The sequence below is a fragment of the Penicillium canescens genome (assembly GCF_028828765.1).
Source record: "Penicillium canescens strain IBT 15451 chromosome Unknown utg000003l_segment0_segment0, whole genome shotgun sequence".
NCBI classification, from domain to species: domain Eukaryota; kingdom Fungi; phylum Ascomycota; class Eurotiomycetes; order Eurotiales; family Aspergillaceae; genus Penicillium; species Penicillium canescens.
In genome coordinates, this window is record NW_026703965.1 from 301071 (window position 1) to 319823 (window position 18753).

Sequence of the window (18753 nt, forward strand, 5' to 3'; positions counted from 1 at the left end):
CTTCCTCATTCTTCATTATATTCAACATTAATCAATTTATCTCCCTCTGTCACATTATGGCCAACATTCAAAATGGAACCCTTTGCATCCTGGGGTGTGGTATGTGTGCAACTCTCTACACAGAGAATAGCCATTGACGACAATCATAGGAAACCTGGGCATCGCCATCCTAAACGGCCTGATAAGTGTACCTGCGGAGAAATCCAGCGAGCTACCCTTCACGCGGTACATCGCCTGCGTGCGCAGTGAATCGTCAGAGAAAAGACTCACCGAGCGATTCGCCCAATCAATGAACAAAATAAGCATCTCTCGCGGCGGCAATATACAAGCCGTCCAAAGTGCCGATGTAATCATCCTAGGCGTAGACCCTGCAGACATCCAGACCGTCCTCACCCAGCCCGGCCTCCGCGAAGCATTAACCGACAAGCTCCTCATCAGCATTGCAGCAGGCTGGACCCGGCAAAAACTCGAAGCGATAATCTACGGCAGTGCCACTACCGCCGACAACACAGCTGGGCGCGCATGGGTGGTGCGCACATTGCCCAATATCGCCGCACAGGTCTCACAATCCCTCACGGCAATCGAAACATCCGAGCCCGCATTGCCAGAGCGATATCTGCAGATCACGACGTCAATCTTCGAACAGATCGGCAAGGCAGTACACATTGATCCGCGATTAATGAATGCCACTACAGCCGTCGGAGGCTCGACGCCTGCCTTCTTCGCTGTGATCTGCGATGCGATGATCGATGCTGCAGTTGCGGTCGGGGTTCCACGCGATCTGGCGCACACGATGATCTTCCAGTCCATGCAAGGGACGGCGACTATGCTCCAGAGTGGGATGCATCCTGCCCTGCTGAAAGATCAGGGGACTTCCCCGGAGGGATGCACGATTGGCGGGTTGATGGTTATGGAGGAGGCTGGTGTGCGTGGGCATGTTGGACGGGCGCTCAGGGAGGCTGTGACTTTGGCGCGGTTGATGGAAACGACGGATCATGTTAATGATACCAGGCATTAAGTTAGACTGGGATGTGATAAAGCATATATGAATAAGATTATACAGTTAACGAGAATGAACGCAGACTATCACCAGCTATCAAGACTGAAACTAATTACCTCCAACAATACCCTTGAAAACATCAAGAGTATGCTGCCAAACCGTTCTCCTCGTTCCGTCTTCACGATATCCATGCAAAATCTTCTGGTCGGCGACAGTCACCGAATCAGATCCAACCAAGTAAGCCCCAGAGCCCTGCACCCCATCCGAGCCCATCGCAGCATCAGCGCCTCCAACAGTCCCCTTAGGCGTGAAACTAGGACTAGTGGCTGTATAGAGGTGCCTCTCTCCACTCTCCCCTAAAGGAACAGTCCACCGCGCAGCAATAGTAAACAACACATTCATCGCGGTCTTCATGACGAAGTTAGAATCACGCGCGAGACCCGTCTTCACAACACCCGGGAAAGTGTGAATGAATGATGTTGAGGGGTGCGCGGCAGCAAGCTCTTCCATAGACAGAGATGTCATGGTAATCGCGTGGTTGGCGCAGTTGCGCAGCGAGTAGTTGTCTTTCAACGACAGGTCTTTCAAAATAAGAGGTGCATTGCCTCGTGCATCAAGGACAGAGACTACGCTTGATAGATTTCTCTGAATACCAGCTGCGCCTTCAGTGCTCGTGGCAGCTTTAGTTAGCTGAGGAAGTAGATTGGACAAGAAGCGCATGCGTGAATAATAATGGAGACTCAGCTTCTTGTCCAAGCCTTCGTCGGTTTCTGCGAAATGTTAGCAGGCTGCGCCAATCAAGGGGATCAGGCCAACAGGGAAGGGAGATAGGGAATGAAGAAATCCATAACCATACCATCACGCCCTTTCGCAGTGAAGATCCCAGCACTCAAAAACAACAAATTAACCTTCTCCTCCTTAGCTTGAATAGCCTTGCAAGCCTCGTCGACCTCATGCAAACGCGAAACATCGCCCTTGACAAAAGTAATCTGGCCATCCGGGTTCGAAGCACGGAGCTCCTCAATAATCTGCGACGCCCGACTCTCACTCCGACCGACGAGGTAAACACGTGGAGAGATAGTCGATCGGACAAAGGCGCGGGCGGTTGTTTCGCCGATGCCGCTGGTGCCGCCGACTGGGGAGGTTGGGTTACTAGGGGGTTCTCGTGGGGATGCGCAAGGGTCTTACCGAAGACTGCTACTAGGTTGGGGCCATACTCCTTTAGAGTGGAGTTGTGCTTTCGTACTGTGTCGATGGAGACCATTTTGATATGTTGGTTGAAGAGTACGTTGGAGGTAAGTTAGCTTACAAGTAGGAGTGTGGCTTAGCGCGGTCTGTCCACCCGGCCCGGGATCATTACTGGAACAATAGTTCAATAGATGCTATTTCGAAGGCATAACCAGCATTGACTAATAACACCCAGAAAATAGGAGTTCAGTAAGAATTACAGGACTTCAAATCTCTCGCCTTTAATTTCCCTCTGCACCTTCAGCATGGCATAGCTTCTCACAGTAATAAGTCATCTGTGAACAGTATTAGCAACTTTGACTCGCTGCCAATAGATTGAAATTACCTCATCACCACCAATATGCCATCCTGCAGAATTACAGTAGTTGCCATCCTAGAAAGTATTAGCCCCGCCCTTCGTGCTTGATAAGTACCAAATGAATACATACAAAGGTACAATCAGGGCACTGATCGTATTGCTCATTACCAGTATTGCGCTGCCTGTAAAAGTCGCACGCGCACTTGGTCTCATCTGGTAGGATCTCATAGTCCTTGGACCATGTGTAGCTGGGACTGAAGGGTGAGCCTCCTACTTCGGAGTATTTTCTGTTGGTGACGCAGACTGCAATATTGTGCAGCTTTGCAAGGGCTCTATATGAGGATGGAGCTATGTCAGATATCCTTCATTTTCTCAAGGATTGAGAGGATACATACCCTCCAAGAAGGAATAAGAGGGGGAATGCTGTGGACCGCATGGTTGAACCTTTGATGAAAGCACAACTTGTTAGAATGGAAGATGTATATTTCAGAAGATATATGGGATTGTACGGTTATTTAACCCCAATCTCTCGCTGTTCAAATAGGTTGACCTATATACGACTATGTGATCCACAAGACACCGACTGCAATAGCATCCGCTCCATTAGCAATTTAGCAATTGACTTCCGACTATCTACTGGTAGTGACTTGGTTGCACAGGAAGCTGTTTCATCTTGAAATGTCTCAGAAATAAACTTTCAAGCCAACCGTTGTCTGATCTGCATCACGAACGGTAGATCAGGGGAAATCTCGGGGAATCATTGCCCAGCTGCAACACAAACGATTTGGCGAAACCTCGGGCAATCAATGGGACCCTTAGCAGGATAATCTATCTCATGGGGGCTAAAAATGAGACATTGTGACAGGGTCAGTTCCGCTAAACAGACTTGACCTTAATGAGGTATGAGATCGGCGGCATTGCATGGTTGCTCTCCGCGTTATGGAGAAGTATATCTATCTGACTTTTGCCAAGAGGAAGATCATCGTGAGGACATGCTGATTTGACAGGTTCGGAAGAAAGAGGTTTTGGAAATACGATAGAGAATCTTTGGGCCATATGAGACCAGGGACGATCTTTGACCTGACAACTTAGTTCATTTCTCCTTCTAGTTAATGCTTTGCGTTGAAGAATGGAGGATCATTGGAATGCTGAGGTATTTTGTCTCTTTTTGGCTTCCACGGGCTGAAGGATCAGAGACATGCACATCGTGCCCGTAAATGGCAGTCGGTCCCTATTCGCAAGATCCACAATCAGACTATAGGACTTCAGGTGAAACTCGTGAGCTCTCTCGGCTCTAGGTGTCGTGATAAGTGATGGTATCGGTTCATTTATAAAGTCAGATATCTCCCGAGTATCACGAAGCATAACGGTGTATTCCATCTTTCGCTGCTTTCGTCTTAAGACCCTCTTTTCCATTCACTATGCTCCTCGTCCATGCCGTGGCCCTGTTGGCCACAGCTGCCAGTGCAGCACCATTTGCTGAGCGAAGTCTCAACAGCACCAAGTGGACTCCGGAACATGTTCTCCAGCCAGGAGAGATCATCTTGTTTGGCGAAGGCCGTAGTAAGTATCCAAACCCTGGATCAAAGGTATGACAGACAGCTAACCTTGACATTAGTGGAGGTTGTCCATGAAAGTGTCTATCAAGAGCTTATATCCTCGCAAGCGCTCTCCCATCACCCAGGCGACTTCCACGCCGTCGAGACCCCTTCTGCCAGCCGCAACAGCTCCAAACTCCACTACCGAGACTCATGCGACCTAACCACGGCAGTAATCACCGACAACACCCAAACATTCGTCGACTGGGACGTCCAAATGTCCCCCGTTGTAATCGGCACGGGGAACGGCATGGACGTCTCAGTCAGTTCCGGCTACACCGTGGGAAACAGTATCAGTGTGAGTGCCGGATTGGACTTGAGTCTGATCAAGGACAAGCTTGGCAGCTCGGTGGGTATTGACTATACTCGCACATGGACTACACAGACCGTGGTCACCGTCAAGGGAACCGTTGCGAACGGATACTCTGGTGTGATGATTACCAAGCCTATCAAGACACGCAAGTCTGGTCGGGTTCTGAAGGGGTGTCTTGGTTCGCAGACTGAAGAAGGGACATTTTCTGCTGATTCTTATGAGGATGGGTCTTATTCTGGGGTTAAGTGGGTTTCCGGTGCTATCACGATGTGTAGTAAGAAGGAGTTTCCTCTGTCTCGATGCTCTGGAAGTGGAAACTTTGTCTGAGGTGGAAAGGTGGAGAGTTGGTGACCGTTGATATTGATGTATGGTTAAAGGGTTACTAGTTAGGGTGCCAAGCAGCAAATCACATGATATCGCCATCCCACCTGTGGCCTGAAAGGTCAGGCCACATATAACATCATTTGCCCCTCGTCCCTCGTTTTCCCTCATTTTCCCCCAATTCTCCTTTTTCTTTTCTCCACTCGAACCAGTCAGGAATACGAAATCCGAACAATAAATGGCTGGAAGCCAATTACCGATAGTCTTAGCCTATCATATGAGTTTATCTTATTAAGCCTTTAAGGCCAGACCGATAACCGTAATCAACGGTTCTCGACGGTCTTTCTTGCTAATCCACACGGTTCGGTATCTTTCTACTTCGGATCACCTCATGGCCAATGCCTGGCTGTTCCTGTCCCACCCATTCCCGATGGGCCGATATGTGTAAGCGGTGTGGTCTTAAATACTTCTTCACGTCCAAAACTCAACTTCTTCAATCCATCTATCTCTCTATCTCTACTATCTTCTCTCTCTTCTTAATTTCCACTTCCAACCGTCAAAATGACTAAGGGTTTCAACGCTGGTGACGCCTTCCCCGAGAACGTCGTGTTCTCGTGAGTATCCCTCAATGCCCTCTATCTCTATCAATGACTAACAACAATAGTTACATCCCCTGGTCCGAGGAGTCCGGCGAGATCACCTCTTGCGGTATCCCCATCAACTACAACGCCTCCAAGGAGTTCGCCAACAAGAAGGTCATCCTCTTCGCTCTGCCCGGTACGTGACCGCTCTTTTGAAAATTTCTCGTTTTGCCTCCTGCACCCCGTCTGCAAGGTTCTCACGCTGACCGCCACCCTCCAACAGGTGCCTTCACTCCCGTCTGCTCCGCCAACCACGTCCCCGAGTACATCCAGAAGCTCCCCCAGCTCCGCGAGAAGGGTGTCGACCAGGTTGCCGTCCTCGCCTACAACGATGCCTACGTCATGAGCGCCTGGGGCAAGGCCAACGGCGTTACCGGCGATGACATTGTACGTTCACCCATATCTCCCTGATCTCAATCCTCTGCTGGATATATCCAATTGGACTCGACTAACACTCTCCAGCTCTTCCTCTCCGACCCCGAGGCCAAGTTCTCCAAGTCCATCGGCTGGGCCGACGAAGAGGGTCGCACCTACCGCTACGTGATCATCATCGACCACGGCAAGGTCACCTACGCCGCCAAGGAGTCTGCCAAGAACACCCTGGAGGTCTCCAGCGCCGACGCTGTCTACAAGCAGCTGTAAATGCCTCCAGTTTCGATTCTGACTGGTATAGAATGGCCGCAAGGTAGAACATGGGTTGATAGGAGTACACATGTATTCCCTGCTTTTTTTAGCGCTTTAGAATAGATCGCCCTGTTACTTCTGTTGGCTATGGCATAGAGTGAATACAATTAATGAAGCTACGAGTTCATTTTTCCATCTAGCATTTTCCTACTGTACAGCATATAAAATGTCGTGTATGCGTAACCACGCTAAGCCCAGGTCTGTAACTAGCCTGTATGATTGGTTACTAGTAGTGTTAAGAGGCCAGTGCTCTGTCCGGGGATGCGTAGATCGACAAAGTTCGGCCGAGACCCGCCGATTTCTCTACACCGACTAGACCCCTGCAATAATCGTACATAGTGGTATCAAAAACAAAAGGTATAACCCAACGCCAAGCCCAAAATCAAGAACGCTTCACATTCGGAGCCATGGCAACAGACTTATTCTTCTTGCGCTCCTCCTTGGTCCGCAATCCGCGACTCAAACCACCCCCAAGGCCCCGCGCCAGCGAAGCAAAAGGCGAAGTCTCCTGCCACAGATCCAACTCATCTTCAAGCTGACCAGTTTCAGCCCGAGACTTGAGCAGGTCTCTCCTGGGCGGGTCAGCAACAGCAGGCTCAGATTGCCGACGACGAGAATGTTTCTGATGAGCGTGCCCACTAGGCGATGCATTATCCCCGGGATGAAGGTTAGGATTGGGAGAGGGTGATGGTGTTTCCCACGAAGGCATGGGGGCATTGACGACCATATGCTCAGAGCATTGGCAGCCACATCCTGTCGGACAAGACGGGAGAGATTTAAGGTCTTGATTGGATGAACCGTCGAATTTATCGCCAGGTCGGAGGAACCATTCTTGGTGGCAGTCGAAGCAGCTGACATGCCCGCAACCGAGGCAGGGTATTAGCATACCGTCAACCACCTCGCGACAAATAACACAGGGTAATTTGGTAGGTAGAGGCTGGCGCGGTTTGCAATTCGGGCATCGCCGAGCGGAGGATTTGCGCTGGTGGCGTTTGGAAGGGGTATCAGGGGCCATGGGGTGTTTATTAAAGATAGAAATCCGTAGCGCATGACCGCAGCTAGTGCAATGGCGCTGGAAATCGAGGGTTTGGGTAATTGGACCCGGCGGGTCTTGCAATGACGTTTCGGTCTCGGTAGTGCTATTCCAGTAATGGCTGGCGTTCATGTCATCTACTCGTTCGGTCACTGTTCCGATCTTCATGACTTCGCTTTGTTGGACTGGGAGGTCCCAGATTGAGAGCAGGTCGGCGTATGCGGCGCGGTATGCCCGGTAGAGTGGCTCTTTGTTTTCGTCTAGGAGTGTGTCTTGTAATGATCCGTCGCTTTCGAATGCACTTTGATTTTTCATAGTGACTTTGAATCTTGCCGGTGGGTTATGTTTAAGCGGTTCGTCGCTTTCATTGTCTGACTGGACCTCCGACTATATGGCGATGGTTAGAATGGGCAAATATTGGAAGATGAATCTGACAGCATGGAGATACTTACGACTTGTCCTGTTGTCGCCACACTCGGACTTTCCTGGGGAGTTGGTTTCTTCTTGTCCAGTCTGCTCGTCGGTGGGGATGCGGATGATGGTCCAAAGGTGAAGGAGCGAGACAATGACGATGCCAGCACCGATCCAAATCCGGATCCGCTCCGTGGCTGCGATTGCTGATCAGGCGATGCAGCAATGGACATATTCTGACTCATGGGCTTCCTGTCAGCGGCAATGCCGCGAGGGCGGGACAGGAATGGAGGCGTGGTGCCCGTTGAATGTGGTGGCGTGGAGTCAAGACGCCGTATTTCGCCAGAAGAACGTGCCGATGTCTGGGAAACAGGCATGTCCTGGACATCTTTTGGAACTGATGAAGCAGGTGTCACAGCTGGCAGTTTCGGTTGAACCGTCGATGCGACAGTAAAATCCAATGAGAAAGCCTGCTGTCCGGGTTTCTTATTTTGCTTTTCCAAATTGCCTTCTTGGTTTGCTTCGAGCAACACACAGGAGAGCATCGCCACCATCTGCACGTCGCCGATGCGCTCGAAATGCTCGAAGAGAGCAGGGACAAGCCAGTGGCTGCCAAGAGGGTGATCTCCCCAGCGAATGATACTCCCAGTCAAGTCTCTATAGAGACCATCTTTTCCGATACCGCCTAGCCCACTCCCTTTTCTCTGCATACGCCGTTGCAACAACCCCGACTCAGGCAAAGAGCCGGGGTTCTTTCGAACGTGCAGGATCAACTTGATCAAACCCCAAATCTGGGCCAATTCATAGCAGCCAGCGTCAAGGGCGACAGCCGCATTGTGGGCACATACATCTGGTCCCTTCCCACAAATGCTATATTGACTAGCCAACTCCCGCTTGACTGGTAACAGATCACTCAAGTCATGGATAGATATGATATTCTGAGGCGCGTCTGATTTGACTGTCGCTCCACCTCCGGTTGATCGCTGCGAGTTATCTGTTGATCGTGGCCGGTGCATGCCGTAGCTGCCAGCACTGCGCCATGTCTGGGGTGCCGGGAAACGTGTTGGCAACCCTGAAAGCATATCAGACGAGCCTGAAGAGCTTGACGTCTCGGAGTATGAATCGTCCGAGTCGGATGATGCACCATCATCCGTGCTGGCTATTGTGCCCATTCCACCACGTGGGCCGGGGGAGTTGGTTTGTAGACGGCCGAAACCTTCGAAAACCTTGTCCCCGCGAGACCATCTGCTCATCTCTTTGAAGCCCATGGTCTCGAAGAGCTCCGACGATTTATCCTTCTTCGGTGGGAAGAAGCACACAAGCCGGCCATCGTTTGCCCACAGCGCACCGCAGGCTTTGGCTACAGGGACCATGACATTAGCATTAACAGGGCGAAGAAGCTCTGAGCTCATGCCCAGCTCTTGGCTTTGGGTCATGCCGACTTCATCCTCGTCACTAGATTCGCCTTCCAATTCACCATTGACAGGAGACTTGACGTTGTCGCCCGTTTCACCAAGGATCCACGCAATGCTTTCCTCCAGGCTGCTCTCGCCCAGAAGATAACGCACTGTGCCTTCCAGGCACCCTCGGCTCCGGGACATGTAGGTCTCAGCGATTGTTCGCAATTCAGCAGTCATTTTTGCAGCCCATGCATCGGTAACGGCCGCTGTCTTTTGGAGCGCAAATGTCGGGATGGCAGACTTGGGATAGCTAACCGGAAACTTGATATCCACTTTCAAGAACAAAGAGGCGCCGTCAGCGCCCCAAGGCCCATTGAGAGAAATTGTAATCTTTCGTTGTCTGACATCAACCGAGTCGAATGCCACCTTGGTGAACTTTTCACCTACGTGGCTGATTTCGTCTCCTAGTGTCTCAATATCCCACCCTGAGATCTTGACACCACGCATCCAAGCAATTGGATTGGTATCAGCTCTCAAATTTGATCTGGGCAGCATGCCAACTCGATCAACATGACCTCCTTTGATCCAACCACGGGAGTGGGGAACTGATATAGCGTTCATTCCAGAACTTGTCGATTGATTCTGATTCTGGGCTCCAATCGAGGAAGCTGTGTCAATATCGTCGAATTCCAATTCTGAATTCACATCACGGAAACTGCGATATACGGCACCGAGGCGTGTGACTGTCCGAGTCGAAATAAAGGACTTTCCCTTTTCGTAGCCCACGCGCTGTAGGATTTCAGGGTCAACTCTGTGTAACCGAAGCTCCCTGTCTGTTCCCCACGTCACAAGTTGGAAGTCACGGTGGTCAATACCATCTACCACCCCTCCACGCGGTCTCCAGAGGAACTCCTTGACTTGTCCCTTGTGTCCGGGGAAGCTATGCGCTAGAGGTAGGTCAGCCTCTCGATTTGAACCATCCTCAGCTCGCCGACTATAAAGATGTAGATCATTATTGCCTCTCTGCGGCATTGCAAGTACACCCCATCCGAATGGCGTATTTCGTGCACGCCATACGGGGAATGAAGTATGAATCTGCTTCTCGGGAACATCTGATTCGGAAGTGTAATCCCAGAACTTAATAGTCTTATCAAGGGAGCATGTCACTAGCGCGCCACGCCGGACACGATTCCAATCGACTCCGTAAATCTTAGTGCTGTGAGCTTCAATCGATTTGATTGGGTACGCGCCCATGCGGTCATCCCAGATCCGAAGAAACCGGTCATGGGAACTTGCAATAACATGAGGGTCCTGTCGGTTCCATTTGACCTGGGTTGCACCAGTAAACCAATCGGAGAAAGAGATGGCGGGACGCGCCGGACTGCGCAAATCCCAGCAGTGGACGAAGCTGTCCACGGCACAAGTCGCGAGAAGATCCGGATGAAAAGCCGAGAAGTTTATATCGGTGATAGCGCGCGAGTGGGCGTGGAGTACAATCTCAATGGAGTTCTGCCACGTCTTCATTGCCAAGTTCCAGACCAACGCCTTCTGATTGGAGGTACTAACAACCCACTGGTCGCGTGCTGCAAATGGCGACCATTGGACATCGGCCACTTCCCATGGTGTGTGGTGAGGGAGATGTCGTGGCGGGGAATAAGGTGAGTCCAGGTCAATGACATGTAGACCTTCCTTGGATGCTAGGACGACGTCTCGGCCACAAGGGGATATTGACATTGCCCCCACGGGCTGCTCTACATGGAACGAGCTGTCCTCATCAAATGTCGGGCTCTCAAAGGCCGACGTGAGGGGCTTCGGTTCCATTGAGCTCGACATCTTGGACTGAGATGCCCGTTGGGCTCAACCTGGTCGCGTTGGGTGGCGACGCACGAAGTGTAAACTCGCTATACGTAGAAGCCAAGAGCATCAGGAGGAATGTTGTTCATTGTCTTTGCAAACAACATCCCCTATACAGGAGTCATTGTGGGATACAAGTTAAGCATCGAATGATAAGATGTGGAGATGTGGCTGGTGCTGTGGCGGGCACGTGACCTGTACGGAACGCGAGGCAACCCCGCAATGCAGCCCCTCGGCCGGTTACGTCGCTGCGTTCTGGAATCTTTTATTTGTTGATTCTTCTGGACATTCTTCTTTTCAGTCGCTGAGCTTGATCTTGTGGTCTGTTATACAACCAACAGAGCGCAACTTTTTAGACTACATCAGGAACACCATCCTTCAAAGACACCAGACCTACGCAGGACTCGAACCGGTTCGCCATGGCCTTGCCTAAGAGAATTATCAAGGAGACAGAGCGCCTGATGGCTGAGCCGTAAGTCATCGCAGTTTGCATCTACGCTCCTTCAAATGCTAATATCCGGTGCTTGCTGCAGCGTTCCTGGCATCAATGCTGTCCCTCACGAAGATAACCTACGTTACTTTGACGTCTCTATTCACGGTCCCGCGCAGTCTCCATATGAAGGTATGCGCGCGTAATCCCAATATCTTCACGTCAATTGAAGGCTAATGTGCCTTCCCCAGGTGGCATCTTCCGCCTCGAGCTCTTCCTGCCGGACGACTATCCTATGACTCCTCCCAAAATCCGCTTCTTGACCAAGATCTACCACCCCAACATTGACCGTCTGGGTCGTATTTGCCTGGATGTCTTGAAGAGTAAGTGGAACGACCTCCGTTGTCATACAGCATTCTGACTTTGGTGCAGACAACTGGTCCCCAGCCCTCCAGATCCGCACGATCCTCCTGTCGATCCAGGCCTTGCTCGGCGCTCCCAACCCCGATGATCCCCTTGACAACAACGTTGCCCAGCGGTGGAAGGACGATGAGCCCGCTGCGATTCAAACGGCACGGGAGTGGACTCGGACTCATGCTATGGCCTAAATGCGATGAGGTATAATGTGACCATGAAGTGCAGGACAGAACTTTCTATTCGTGAGAGCAGGCATTGAATGCCGGGCATTTTTTTAAGCGGGCAAGTATGTTATTTAGAGCAGGGGACAGTCTGCTCTTTGCATTGTCCTCATTTTAGTTATCTGGGTGCTTCCAGAAGGCGTTGCATAGAATCAAGATCCTTGTTTTCTGCATAGACATTCTTGTATCTGGTAATGAGGCTTAAGACAACTATAGAGGACTGCTGCATGTATCTGCAGTCCGGATTCAAAGAAAAGTCAACTTCCTGAAGTGCCGGTGGTCTTCAGTGGAGGAATGTGATGGATGGGTGAATCAACCTATGGCCACATTGATATGGTATGGCAATATTGTAAAATACCAGAAATAAATCAATACTGGCCATACAATCGAGATAATCCTAAAACTAAGCAAACTAATACTACTCCGTGGACATTTATACAATTGTCAGAGTGGTCATGTGACTCTTATCGATAACCCAGGGCAGCCGAGATCACGTGTCGCACATTAGCGAGTGCCCGCACCACAATTGGGTCAGCAAGCATCATCGCGATCCCCGATTTTCGACAACCACTCAACGACAAACCCCGTCAGCGCATCTCCATCCGTCAAGATGCGTACCTACGACGACTCCTTCTCCGGCCAGAAGATCTACCCTGGCAAGGTGCGTTTTTTGTCACCCCGTCGCTTTGTGGAGGAATTGTGTGCGACCGAAGAACGACCCGGATTCAACATTGGGCTTTGGATTTTCGATATTGCAGTCGCTCTCCGTTGGATCGAATCGCCGCACACATTTTTCCCGCCTAGTTGCTGTTGATCAGAGGCTAATATTCGATATGTTTTAGGGTAAGCTGTTCATCCGTGGTGACAGCAAGATCTTCCGTTTCCAGAACGGAAAGTCCGAGTCCCTGTTCCTCCAGCGCAAGAACCCCCGCCGCATCGCATGGACTGTTCTCTTCCGTCGCCAGCACCGCAAGGGTATCTCTGAGGTCGGTCATCCCTCCCTTTGGTTGGATTTTGGATTGTTGGATTGTGTGGATGTGGTGGAATACGGTCGGCTCGGCTGAGGCGGAGCAAGAGGAGGAATCACCATGTCGCCACACAATCATGATTGGAACGAAATAATGGATGCGACAGATTACTGACCTGTCTACACTATATAGGAGGTTGCCAAGAAGCGTACCCGCCGTGTTGTCAAGAACCAGCGTGCCATCGTTGGTGCTTCCCTCGACGTGATCAAGGAGCGCCGCTCCCAGCGCCCCGAGGCCCGTGAGGCCGCTCGCAAGCAGGCCATCAAGGAGGCCAAGGAGAAGAAGGCCGCTTCCGCCAGCGCCAAGAAGGCCGAGAAGGCCAAGGCCGCCGCCTCCAAGGGTGGTGCCCAGCGCATCCAGAGCAAGCAGGGTGCCAAGGGCTCTGCCCCCAAGGTCGCCGCCAAGTCCCGCTAAATTTCGAAATAGAAATGGTTGGGAATGGAGGTGTTCGGAATGGAGCAGCGCTGAGCTGACGGTTGCGATATGATGGAACTTGCGGGCACCGGAGCTGGAGTACTGTCTGTGAGATACCTTGTTTCTGGAAACAGTTTTATGCAATACAATGCAATGCAGAAAATGGGAACAAAGGAACAAAAATATGAATCCCCATGCGAGTATCAAATGAACTCTGCGTCTCTTCGGCAATGAATCGTTTCCTACTTCTGGGTCATGTCCATCCAAAATGGATGTGTTCCGGAATTGCCATGTAGTCCAAATTTCGGCTTTCGGGCTGTATTTGAATATTATGTTTTCTCTGTTAAGTTTGCAGTACGAATACATCTATACGAAATCATCTCGCACAAGTAGTATATTAAACACGAGTAGTTTATAGTCTCATTCATGCAATCTATAACTAGACCATCTAAGTCTCGTCTCCTCCATGCATCTCCAACTGAGAGCCTTCGTACAAAATATATGGTTTTACAGTTTAAAAGAGGGATACTCGCAGTAACAGAAGCACCGTCATGACCAAGGCATCAATCAGATCAAGCGCTATCGAGTCTTTCCCCGCTCGCCATACTCCTATGCATGAGGTTCGAACAAAGCGAGCGATGCGAGATCGTATAGTGCTCGTCCAGTCAGCGACAGGTCAACATGCAAGTCGAATTGCAGGATCAGATATAGTCCCATGCCTAGGGCATGCACCAAAGCACGATCTTAACGCAAGTTTATATCATGTATAATGCGCCCTCAACAAGCCAAGCCGGGCAAATTGAACCGAATGCCCCAAACGCCAGATCAAAGTCCAGAGTAAACCGAGTCGAAAAAAATCACAATTCAAGATTGCACAGCCATTCAGTAATAGTGGGCCATTTCCAAACCAGCGCGCTTGAAACCACACTTAACGTAGAAACCCTCGTTGGCCTCGGAGCAGTCAAGAATACTCTGCAAAGCAGTTAGCAGGAACACAACACAGAGCGTAAAAATAAAGAAAAACATACCTTGTAACAACCAACATTAGCAGCAACAAAATCCAACGCCTGGATAATCCTCAAACCAAGCTTCATCCCCTGCTGCCCCTTTTCAACAGCAATATCCTCAATATGCCCGACCATACCAAGCTCATGAATAAACTTGCGCTCAACAATCAAACTGCCGGTACCGACAATCCGGTCCGCACCATCACAGACAACAAGCATGTAATACTCATCATTGCGCGAGGTGATCCAGTCATAGCGCTTGTTCCAGGCTTCCTCGCTAATGTCGCCGACGGTAGTCAGGACGCGCAGCACGTCAAGGTAGCCGCGGCTGTAGTCTGAGCGGCGAAGGGGGCGGATGGTGTAGTTTTCTGGGAGGACGGAGATTACTTCTGGGGAGATGAGGGTTGAGGGGAAGAGAGGGCCGTCGGATGGGGGACTGTTGGGTTCGATTTGGGTGATTGTTGGGTTCATGGTTTTGGTTTCGTGGAGAGTTGCGATGGGGGTGGTCATTTTAGTGGTGGTGTTGTGTTGGTCAACAGTAGACTTGGAGGTTGGGAGGGATAGGTGAGGGTGTTTATTAGGTGATAATGAGATAGTTGAGATTGAATTGAAGAGAGTTGAAGCGAGTGAAAAGAGGAAGGAGAAATAAGTTTAACCTTGGGAGATACTTGAAGGGTTCCAGGTACAAAGTGAAACACTGCCCCAGGGGTTCTATTAATACTCCAGTGGATTCTTCACTTCCATACACTTCACTAGTCTGCATGTTGGAATTTTTCATATTTCGGCATCTCCGTCTTATTGTCTGTTAATTGTCAATTTTAAATGGCAATTGACAAATTTACACTCGGCTCGTTCTGCCTTTCGAGAACACTAGTTAACTTATTTATAACTCGCCTAAACACCCAGGCTCTATCTTCTAACTTGAGTTACAAGTACATCTACATGGTCAACTCGAAATGTTCAGAACAAACATGAAATTCTTACATATCCTAGTCTATAATGGCACAGGAACAGCAGTGCTGTTCATTTACTTCAACTCCTTAGGAGCAAGCATCAGCTCAGGGCGAACGTACTTGTCGAACTCCTCGGAGCTGAGAGCCTTGAGCTCCATAGCACTCTCCTTGAGAGTGGTGCCCTTCTTGTGGGCGTTCTTGGCCACCTTGGAGGCCATGTCGTAGCCAATGACGGGGTTCAGGCAGGTCACAAGCATCAGACTGTCAAAGCGTTAGAATTTGCCACCAAAAGCAAGGGGGAAAGTACATACCTCTCGTGGAGAAGGGAGTTAATGCGGGACTCGTTGGCTTCGAGACCCTCAACCAGGTGGGAACGGAAGCTGTTCATGCCGTCGGAGAGGATGCGCACGCTGTGGAGCAGGTTGGCGATCATCACGGGCTTGAAGACGTTCAGCTCGAACTGGCCGTTCATACCGCCGACGGTGGCAGCGACGTGGTTACCCATAACCTGGGCGCAGACCATGGTGAGGGACTCGCACTGGGTGGGGTTGACCTTGCCGGGCATGATGGAGCTACCGGGCTCGTTCTCGGGGAGGATCAACTCGCCGAGACCGCAGCGGGGACCGGAACCGAGGTACCGCACATCCTGGGCGATCTTGAACAGGGAGCAGGCGAGGGTGTTGAGGGAGCCGGAGGCCTCGACGATGGAGTCGTGGGCGGCGAGAACCTCGAACTTGTTGGGGGCGGTCTTGAACTCGGTGCCGGTCAGCTTGCTGATCTCGGCGGCGACGGCCTCGTCGAAGCCCTTGAAGGTGTTCAGACCAGTGCCGACGGCGGTACCACCCTGAGCGAGGAAGCGCAGGTGGGGGAGAGATGCCTGGACACGCTCGATGTTGCGGTCGAGCTGGGCGACATAGCCAGAGAATTCCTGGCCGAGGGTGAGGGGAGTGGCGTCTTGCAGATGAGTACGACCAATCTTGATCAGGTGCTCGAACTTCTCGACCTTGGCCTGGAGGGCGTCACGAAGACCCTTGAGCGAAGGCAGGAGGGTCTGCTCCAGCTCGACAACGGCAGCAATGTGCATGACGGTGGGGAAGGAGTCGTTGGAAGAGGCGGACATGTTGACGTGGTCATTGGGGTGGACGGGCTTCTTGGAGCCCATGGTGCCACCGAGGATCTCAATGGCACGATTGGAGATGACCTCGTTGGAGTTCATGTTGGACTGGGTGCCGGAGCCGGTCTGCCAGACAACCAAAGGGAAGTGGTCCAGCAGCTTACCCTCGGCGACCTCAGCGGCGGCCTGTTTGATGGCCTCGCCGATCTTAGGGTCTTAGACGAATCAATAATCTGATATCGAAATTTGCGCCAGAGCATTACATACCAAGGCCGTACTTCATGTTGACTTCGGCGGCAGCACCCTTGAGGATACCGAAAGCCTTGATCACGGGGGCAGGCATACGGTCCTGGGGCTGGTTGATGTCGAAGTTGCCCAGGGAGCTGTATCCATCAGCGATCCTGTTCTCTCTGTTCTCTATGGTATCGATTCGACAGGCTTACCGCTGGGTCTGCGCACCCCAGTACTTGTCACCAGGGACCTATTCAGAACCTCGTTAGCTATTGTAGCCTCAACCCCATTGATACGTCATGGTCACTCACCTGGATTTCACCAAAGGCATCGCTCTCGGTACGAGCATCAACGGACTAGAAGCCATCAGTTGTCTGTGTCTGTGTTCCACGGAGCTCTCTCGACGCATACCATTCTGGCGGTTGTTCCAAAGGCACGCTTGTTGAGGGTCTGAAGGCGGGGGAAAGCGAATTGACGGGTATTGGAGCTCAGAGACCGAGTAGCCGGACGAGCGATTGACAGAAGGTTGCGGGCTGCGGGGGTGGCTCTGGTCGCATGTGTTAGGGTGGCCATAGAGCGCACCGCGGCTCGGGAGGTAGAGGGATTCATTATGCTAAACAAGACAAAAATAGGATCAATGGCTCGCGCTGAGCTTGAGAAGTAGGGACCGGAGACTTGAGTGTCCTTAAGAAGCAAAAGTGAGGATTAAATCGACGAGTCGCCGGCTTCCCCCAACCGAAACTTCCCGGTATCGGCAAAACACAAAATAACACGAATTCTCGGCAGTTAAAGTGGTATTGTTCGCTAACTACGGTATGGTAATTACTGGTTGAACATTCATCCCTTGAGTTGTCGCTTCATCGTCTCAACCACTTTCGCGTTGTAGCGTCGACCACCTTCCAGAATGCCATCCATGGCAGCCACCAGGTGTGGTACACCCGGGATTCGATCTACCTCCACGTATACCCCAGCAGCTTGAAGTTTAGCCGCATACGCTTCTCCTTCGTCGCGCAGAGGATCCAGCTCCGCGGTAGACACCAACGCAGGAGCCAAGTTCTGAAAGTTGGAAGCGAGGATCGGCGATATTTTCCAGTCCTAGAGGGATCAGCATACAATTGGCAATTATGGAAGACGGACTCACTTCATCAGACTCAGCTGGTCGAGGCACTCCCAGGAACTGTCGGTGGAAGTATGCCATACGCGCTGCAGGTAGTGCTGGTGCAAACTCCATCTCCCGGTATGACTCGTAGGGACAGTTCTCTCGGTCAAATTTCCCTTCAGGCGTGAAGACACGGTGCAAGTCCGTCGCTGGTACAGTCAAGATCTGCAATCGCAGAGGAATGTTTTGATCGCGACAGAGATGACTGATGACGGCCGAGAGATGACCTCCTGCTGACACGCCGCCCACCGCGAATCGATCCAGGTCAAGATTGAACTCTGTTGCTTTGGAACGGACCTGGATCTCGTTAGTTCTGTTCACTGTTCGCGACGGATCTGGGGTTATACCCAATTGAAAGCAGACCAGCAATCATTCACAGGAATCGGATATTTATGCTCAGGTGCCAGTCGATAGTCAACATCAAAAGCAACCAAGTCCCCCTCGAGGCCGTGGACGACTCGCTTGCAGAAGTCATGATCGTAGTATAGTCCACCAAACACCCAACCACCTCCATGGAAGTTGATATAAGCCGCTCTCTTTTTCGGATTGCCCTGCTCGTCCAGCTCGAGTTCTGGCTCAAAGATCCGAATGGTAATCTCCCCGCCATTGACCGGGCACTTCTGTTCAGTGATGCGGAAGATGTCCGGACCCCGAGCACGTCCATAGGAAATGGTGTACCGGCCTGGGTTCTTGCGGAACTCTTCTATCGGGACCTCGTGTGTATGGAGTCGCCCGGCATTGTACTTATTGTAGTACTCTACGTAGACTGGGTCATATCGAGGGAGTAGCTCTGGTGGGATACTGTTGTGAAGGGGTTGGGTTATCATTGGAACTTGGAATGCGTGTAATGCTGGATCACCAGTGGCTGCAGGCTTGGAGGTCATTGCGAATCGGGTTTGTTACGATATGACAGGGCTGTGTATGTGGCTGAAAGGTGAACGATGCTTGTTTTCAGGGGAAATCAACGTCTCGCGCGGG

The 18753-nt window shown here is 51.2% G+C and overlaps 11 protein-coding genes across 11 annotated transcripts; 5 read left to right on the top strand and 6 right to left on the bottom strand.

Annotated features, from left to right (window-relative positions):
- Window positions 1-56: 56 nt before the first annotated feature.
- N7446_003559 (pyrroline-5-carboxylate reductase family protein) lies at window positions 57-1018 on the top strand (the record flags this gene model as incomplete). The annotated part of the gene is made up of 2 exons (XM_058512308.1): window positions 57-99; window positions 150-1018. 2 exons carry the CDS (start codon window positions 57-59, stop codon window positions 1016-1018), a joined length of 912 nt encoding a protein of 303 aa, XP_058373637.1.
- A 90-nt stretch (window positions 1019-1108) lies between these two features.
- N7446_003560 (uncharacterized protein) lies at window positions 1109-2264 on the bottom strand (the record flags this gene model as incomplete). Its single annotated transcript, XM_058512309.1, has 3 exons — window positions 1109-1770; window positions 1857-2135; window positions 2189-2264. 3 exons carry the CDS (start codon window positions 2262-2264, stop codon window positions 1109-1111), a joined length of 1017 nt encoding a protein of 338 aa, XP_058373638.1.
- A 205-nt stretch (window positions 2265-2469) lies between these two features.
- N7446_003561 (uncharacterized protein) lies at window positions 2470-2982 on the bottom strand (the record flags this gene model as incomplete). Its single annotated transcript, XM_058512310.1, has 4 exons — window positions 2470-2523; window positions 2574-2621; window positions 2677-2878; window positions 2942-2982. The coding sequence occupies 4 exons, from the start codon at window positions 2980-2982 to the stop codon at window positions 2470-2472; spliced, it is 345 nt and encodes a 114-aa protein (XP_058373639.1).
- A 985-nt stretch (window positions 2983-3967) lies between these two features.
- N7446_003562 (uncharacterized protein) lies at window positions 3968-4784 on the top strand (the record flags this gene model as incomplete). Its single annotated transcript, XM_058512311.1, has 2 exons — window positions 3968-4109; window positions 4165-4784. 2 exons carry the CDS (start codon window positions 3968-3970, stop codon window positions 4782-4784), a joined length of 762 nt encoding a protein of 253 aa, XP_058373640.1.
- Window positions 4785-4944: 160 nt separating this feature from the next.
- N7446_003563 (peroxiredoxin family protein) lies at window positions 4945-6238 on the top strand. Its single transcript, XM_058512312.1, has 4 exons — window positions 4945-5392; window positions 5443-5555; window positions 5643-5806; window positions 5882-6238. Exons 1-4 carry the CDS (start codon window positions 5340-5342, stop codon window positions 6059-6061), a joined length of 510 nt encoding a protein of 169 aa, XP_058373641.1. The 5' UTR covers window positions 4945-5339; the 3' UTR covers window positions 6062-6238.
- A 247-nt stretch (window positions 6239-6485) lies between these two features.
- N7446_003564 (Mtc5p) lies at window positions 6486-10780 on the bottom strand (the record flags this gene model as incomplete). The annotated part of the gene is made up of 2 exons (XM_058512313.1): window positions 6486-7523; window positions 7589-10780. The coding sequence occupies 2 exons, from the start codon at window positions 10778-10780 to the stop codon at window positions 6486-6488; spliced, it is 4230 nt and encodes a 1409-aa protein (XP_058373642.1).
- A 440-nt stretch (window positions 10781-11220) lies between these two features.
- Window positions 11221-11839, top strand: N7446_003565 (E2 ubiquitin-conjugating protein UBC13; the record flags this gene model as incomplete). Its single annotated transcript, XM_058512314.1, has 4 exons — window positions 11221-11273; window positions 11335-11423; window positions 11483-11614; window positions 11664-11839. 4 exons carry the CDS (start codon window positions 11221-11223, stop codon window positions 11837-11839), a joined length of 450 nt encoding a protein of 149 aa, XP_058373643.1.
- A 640-nt stretch (window positions 11840-12479) lies between these two features.
- Window positions 12480-13311, top strand: N7446_003566 (60S ribosomal protein eL24; the record flags this gene model as incomplete). The annotated part of the gene is made up of 3 exons (XM_058512315.1): window positions 12480-12530; window positions 12712-12855; window positions 13030-13311. The coding sequence occupies 3 exons, from the start codon at window positions 12480-12482 to the stop codon at window positions 13309-13311; spliced, it is 477 nt and encodes a 158-aa protein (XP_058373644.1).
- Window positions 13312-14177: 866 nt separating this feature from the next.
- Window positions 14178-14876, bottom strand: gup1 (glucosamine 6-phosphate N-acetyltransferase; the record flags this gene model as incomplete). Its single annotated transcript, XM_058512316.1, has 2 exons — window positions 14178-14283; window positions 14340-14876. Coding segments are annotated over 2 exons (627 nt in total), but the record flags the coding sequence as incomplete, so codon positions are not given.
- Window positions 14877-15345: 469 nt separating this feature from the next.
- N7446_003568 (class II fumarate hydratase) lies at window positions 15346-17225 on the bottom strand (the record flags this gene model as incomplete). The annotated part of the gene is made up of 6 exons (XM_058512317.1): window positions 15346-15532; window positions 15583-16600; window positions 16653-16768; window positions 16829-16866; window positions 16928-16972; window positions 17028-17225. 6 exons carry the CDS (start codon window positions 17223-17225, stop codon window positions 15346-15348), a joined length of 1602 nt encoding a protein of 533 aa, XP_058373646.1.
- Window positions 17226-17418: 193 nt separating this feature from the next.
- On the bottom strand, window positions 17419-18659 carry N7446_003569 (alpha/beta hydrolase; the record flags this gene model as incomplete). The annotated part of the gene is made up of 3 exons (XM_058512318.1): window positions 17419-17711; window positions 17758-18072; window positions 18123-18659. The coding sequence occupies 3 exons, from the start codon at window positions 18657-18659 to the stop codon at window positions 17454-17456; spliced, it is 1110 nt and encodes a 369-aa protein (XP_058373647.1). The 3' UTR covers window positions 17419-17453.
- Between the last annotated feature and the right edge of the window lie 94 nt (window positions 18660-18753).

What these genes read in the sequence shown, in the direction of transcription:
- N7446_003563 (XM_058512312.1), top strand. Translation starts at nt 5,340, where the DNA reads ATGACTAAGGGTTTCAACGCTGGTGACGCCTTCCCCGAGAACGTCGTG. An exon ending in CCCGAGAACGTCGTGTTCTC is followed by an intron (nt 5,393 to 5,442) that starts GTGAGTATCCCT and finishes TAACAACAATAG; the next exon opens with TTACATCCCCTGGTCCGAGG. An exon ending in CATCCTCTTCGCTCTGCCCG is followed by an intron (nt 5,556 to 5,642) that starts GTACGTGACCGC and finishes ACCCTCCAACAG; the next exon opens with GTGCCTTCACTCCCGTCTGC.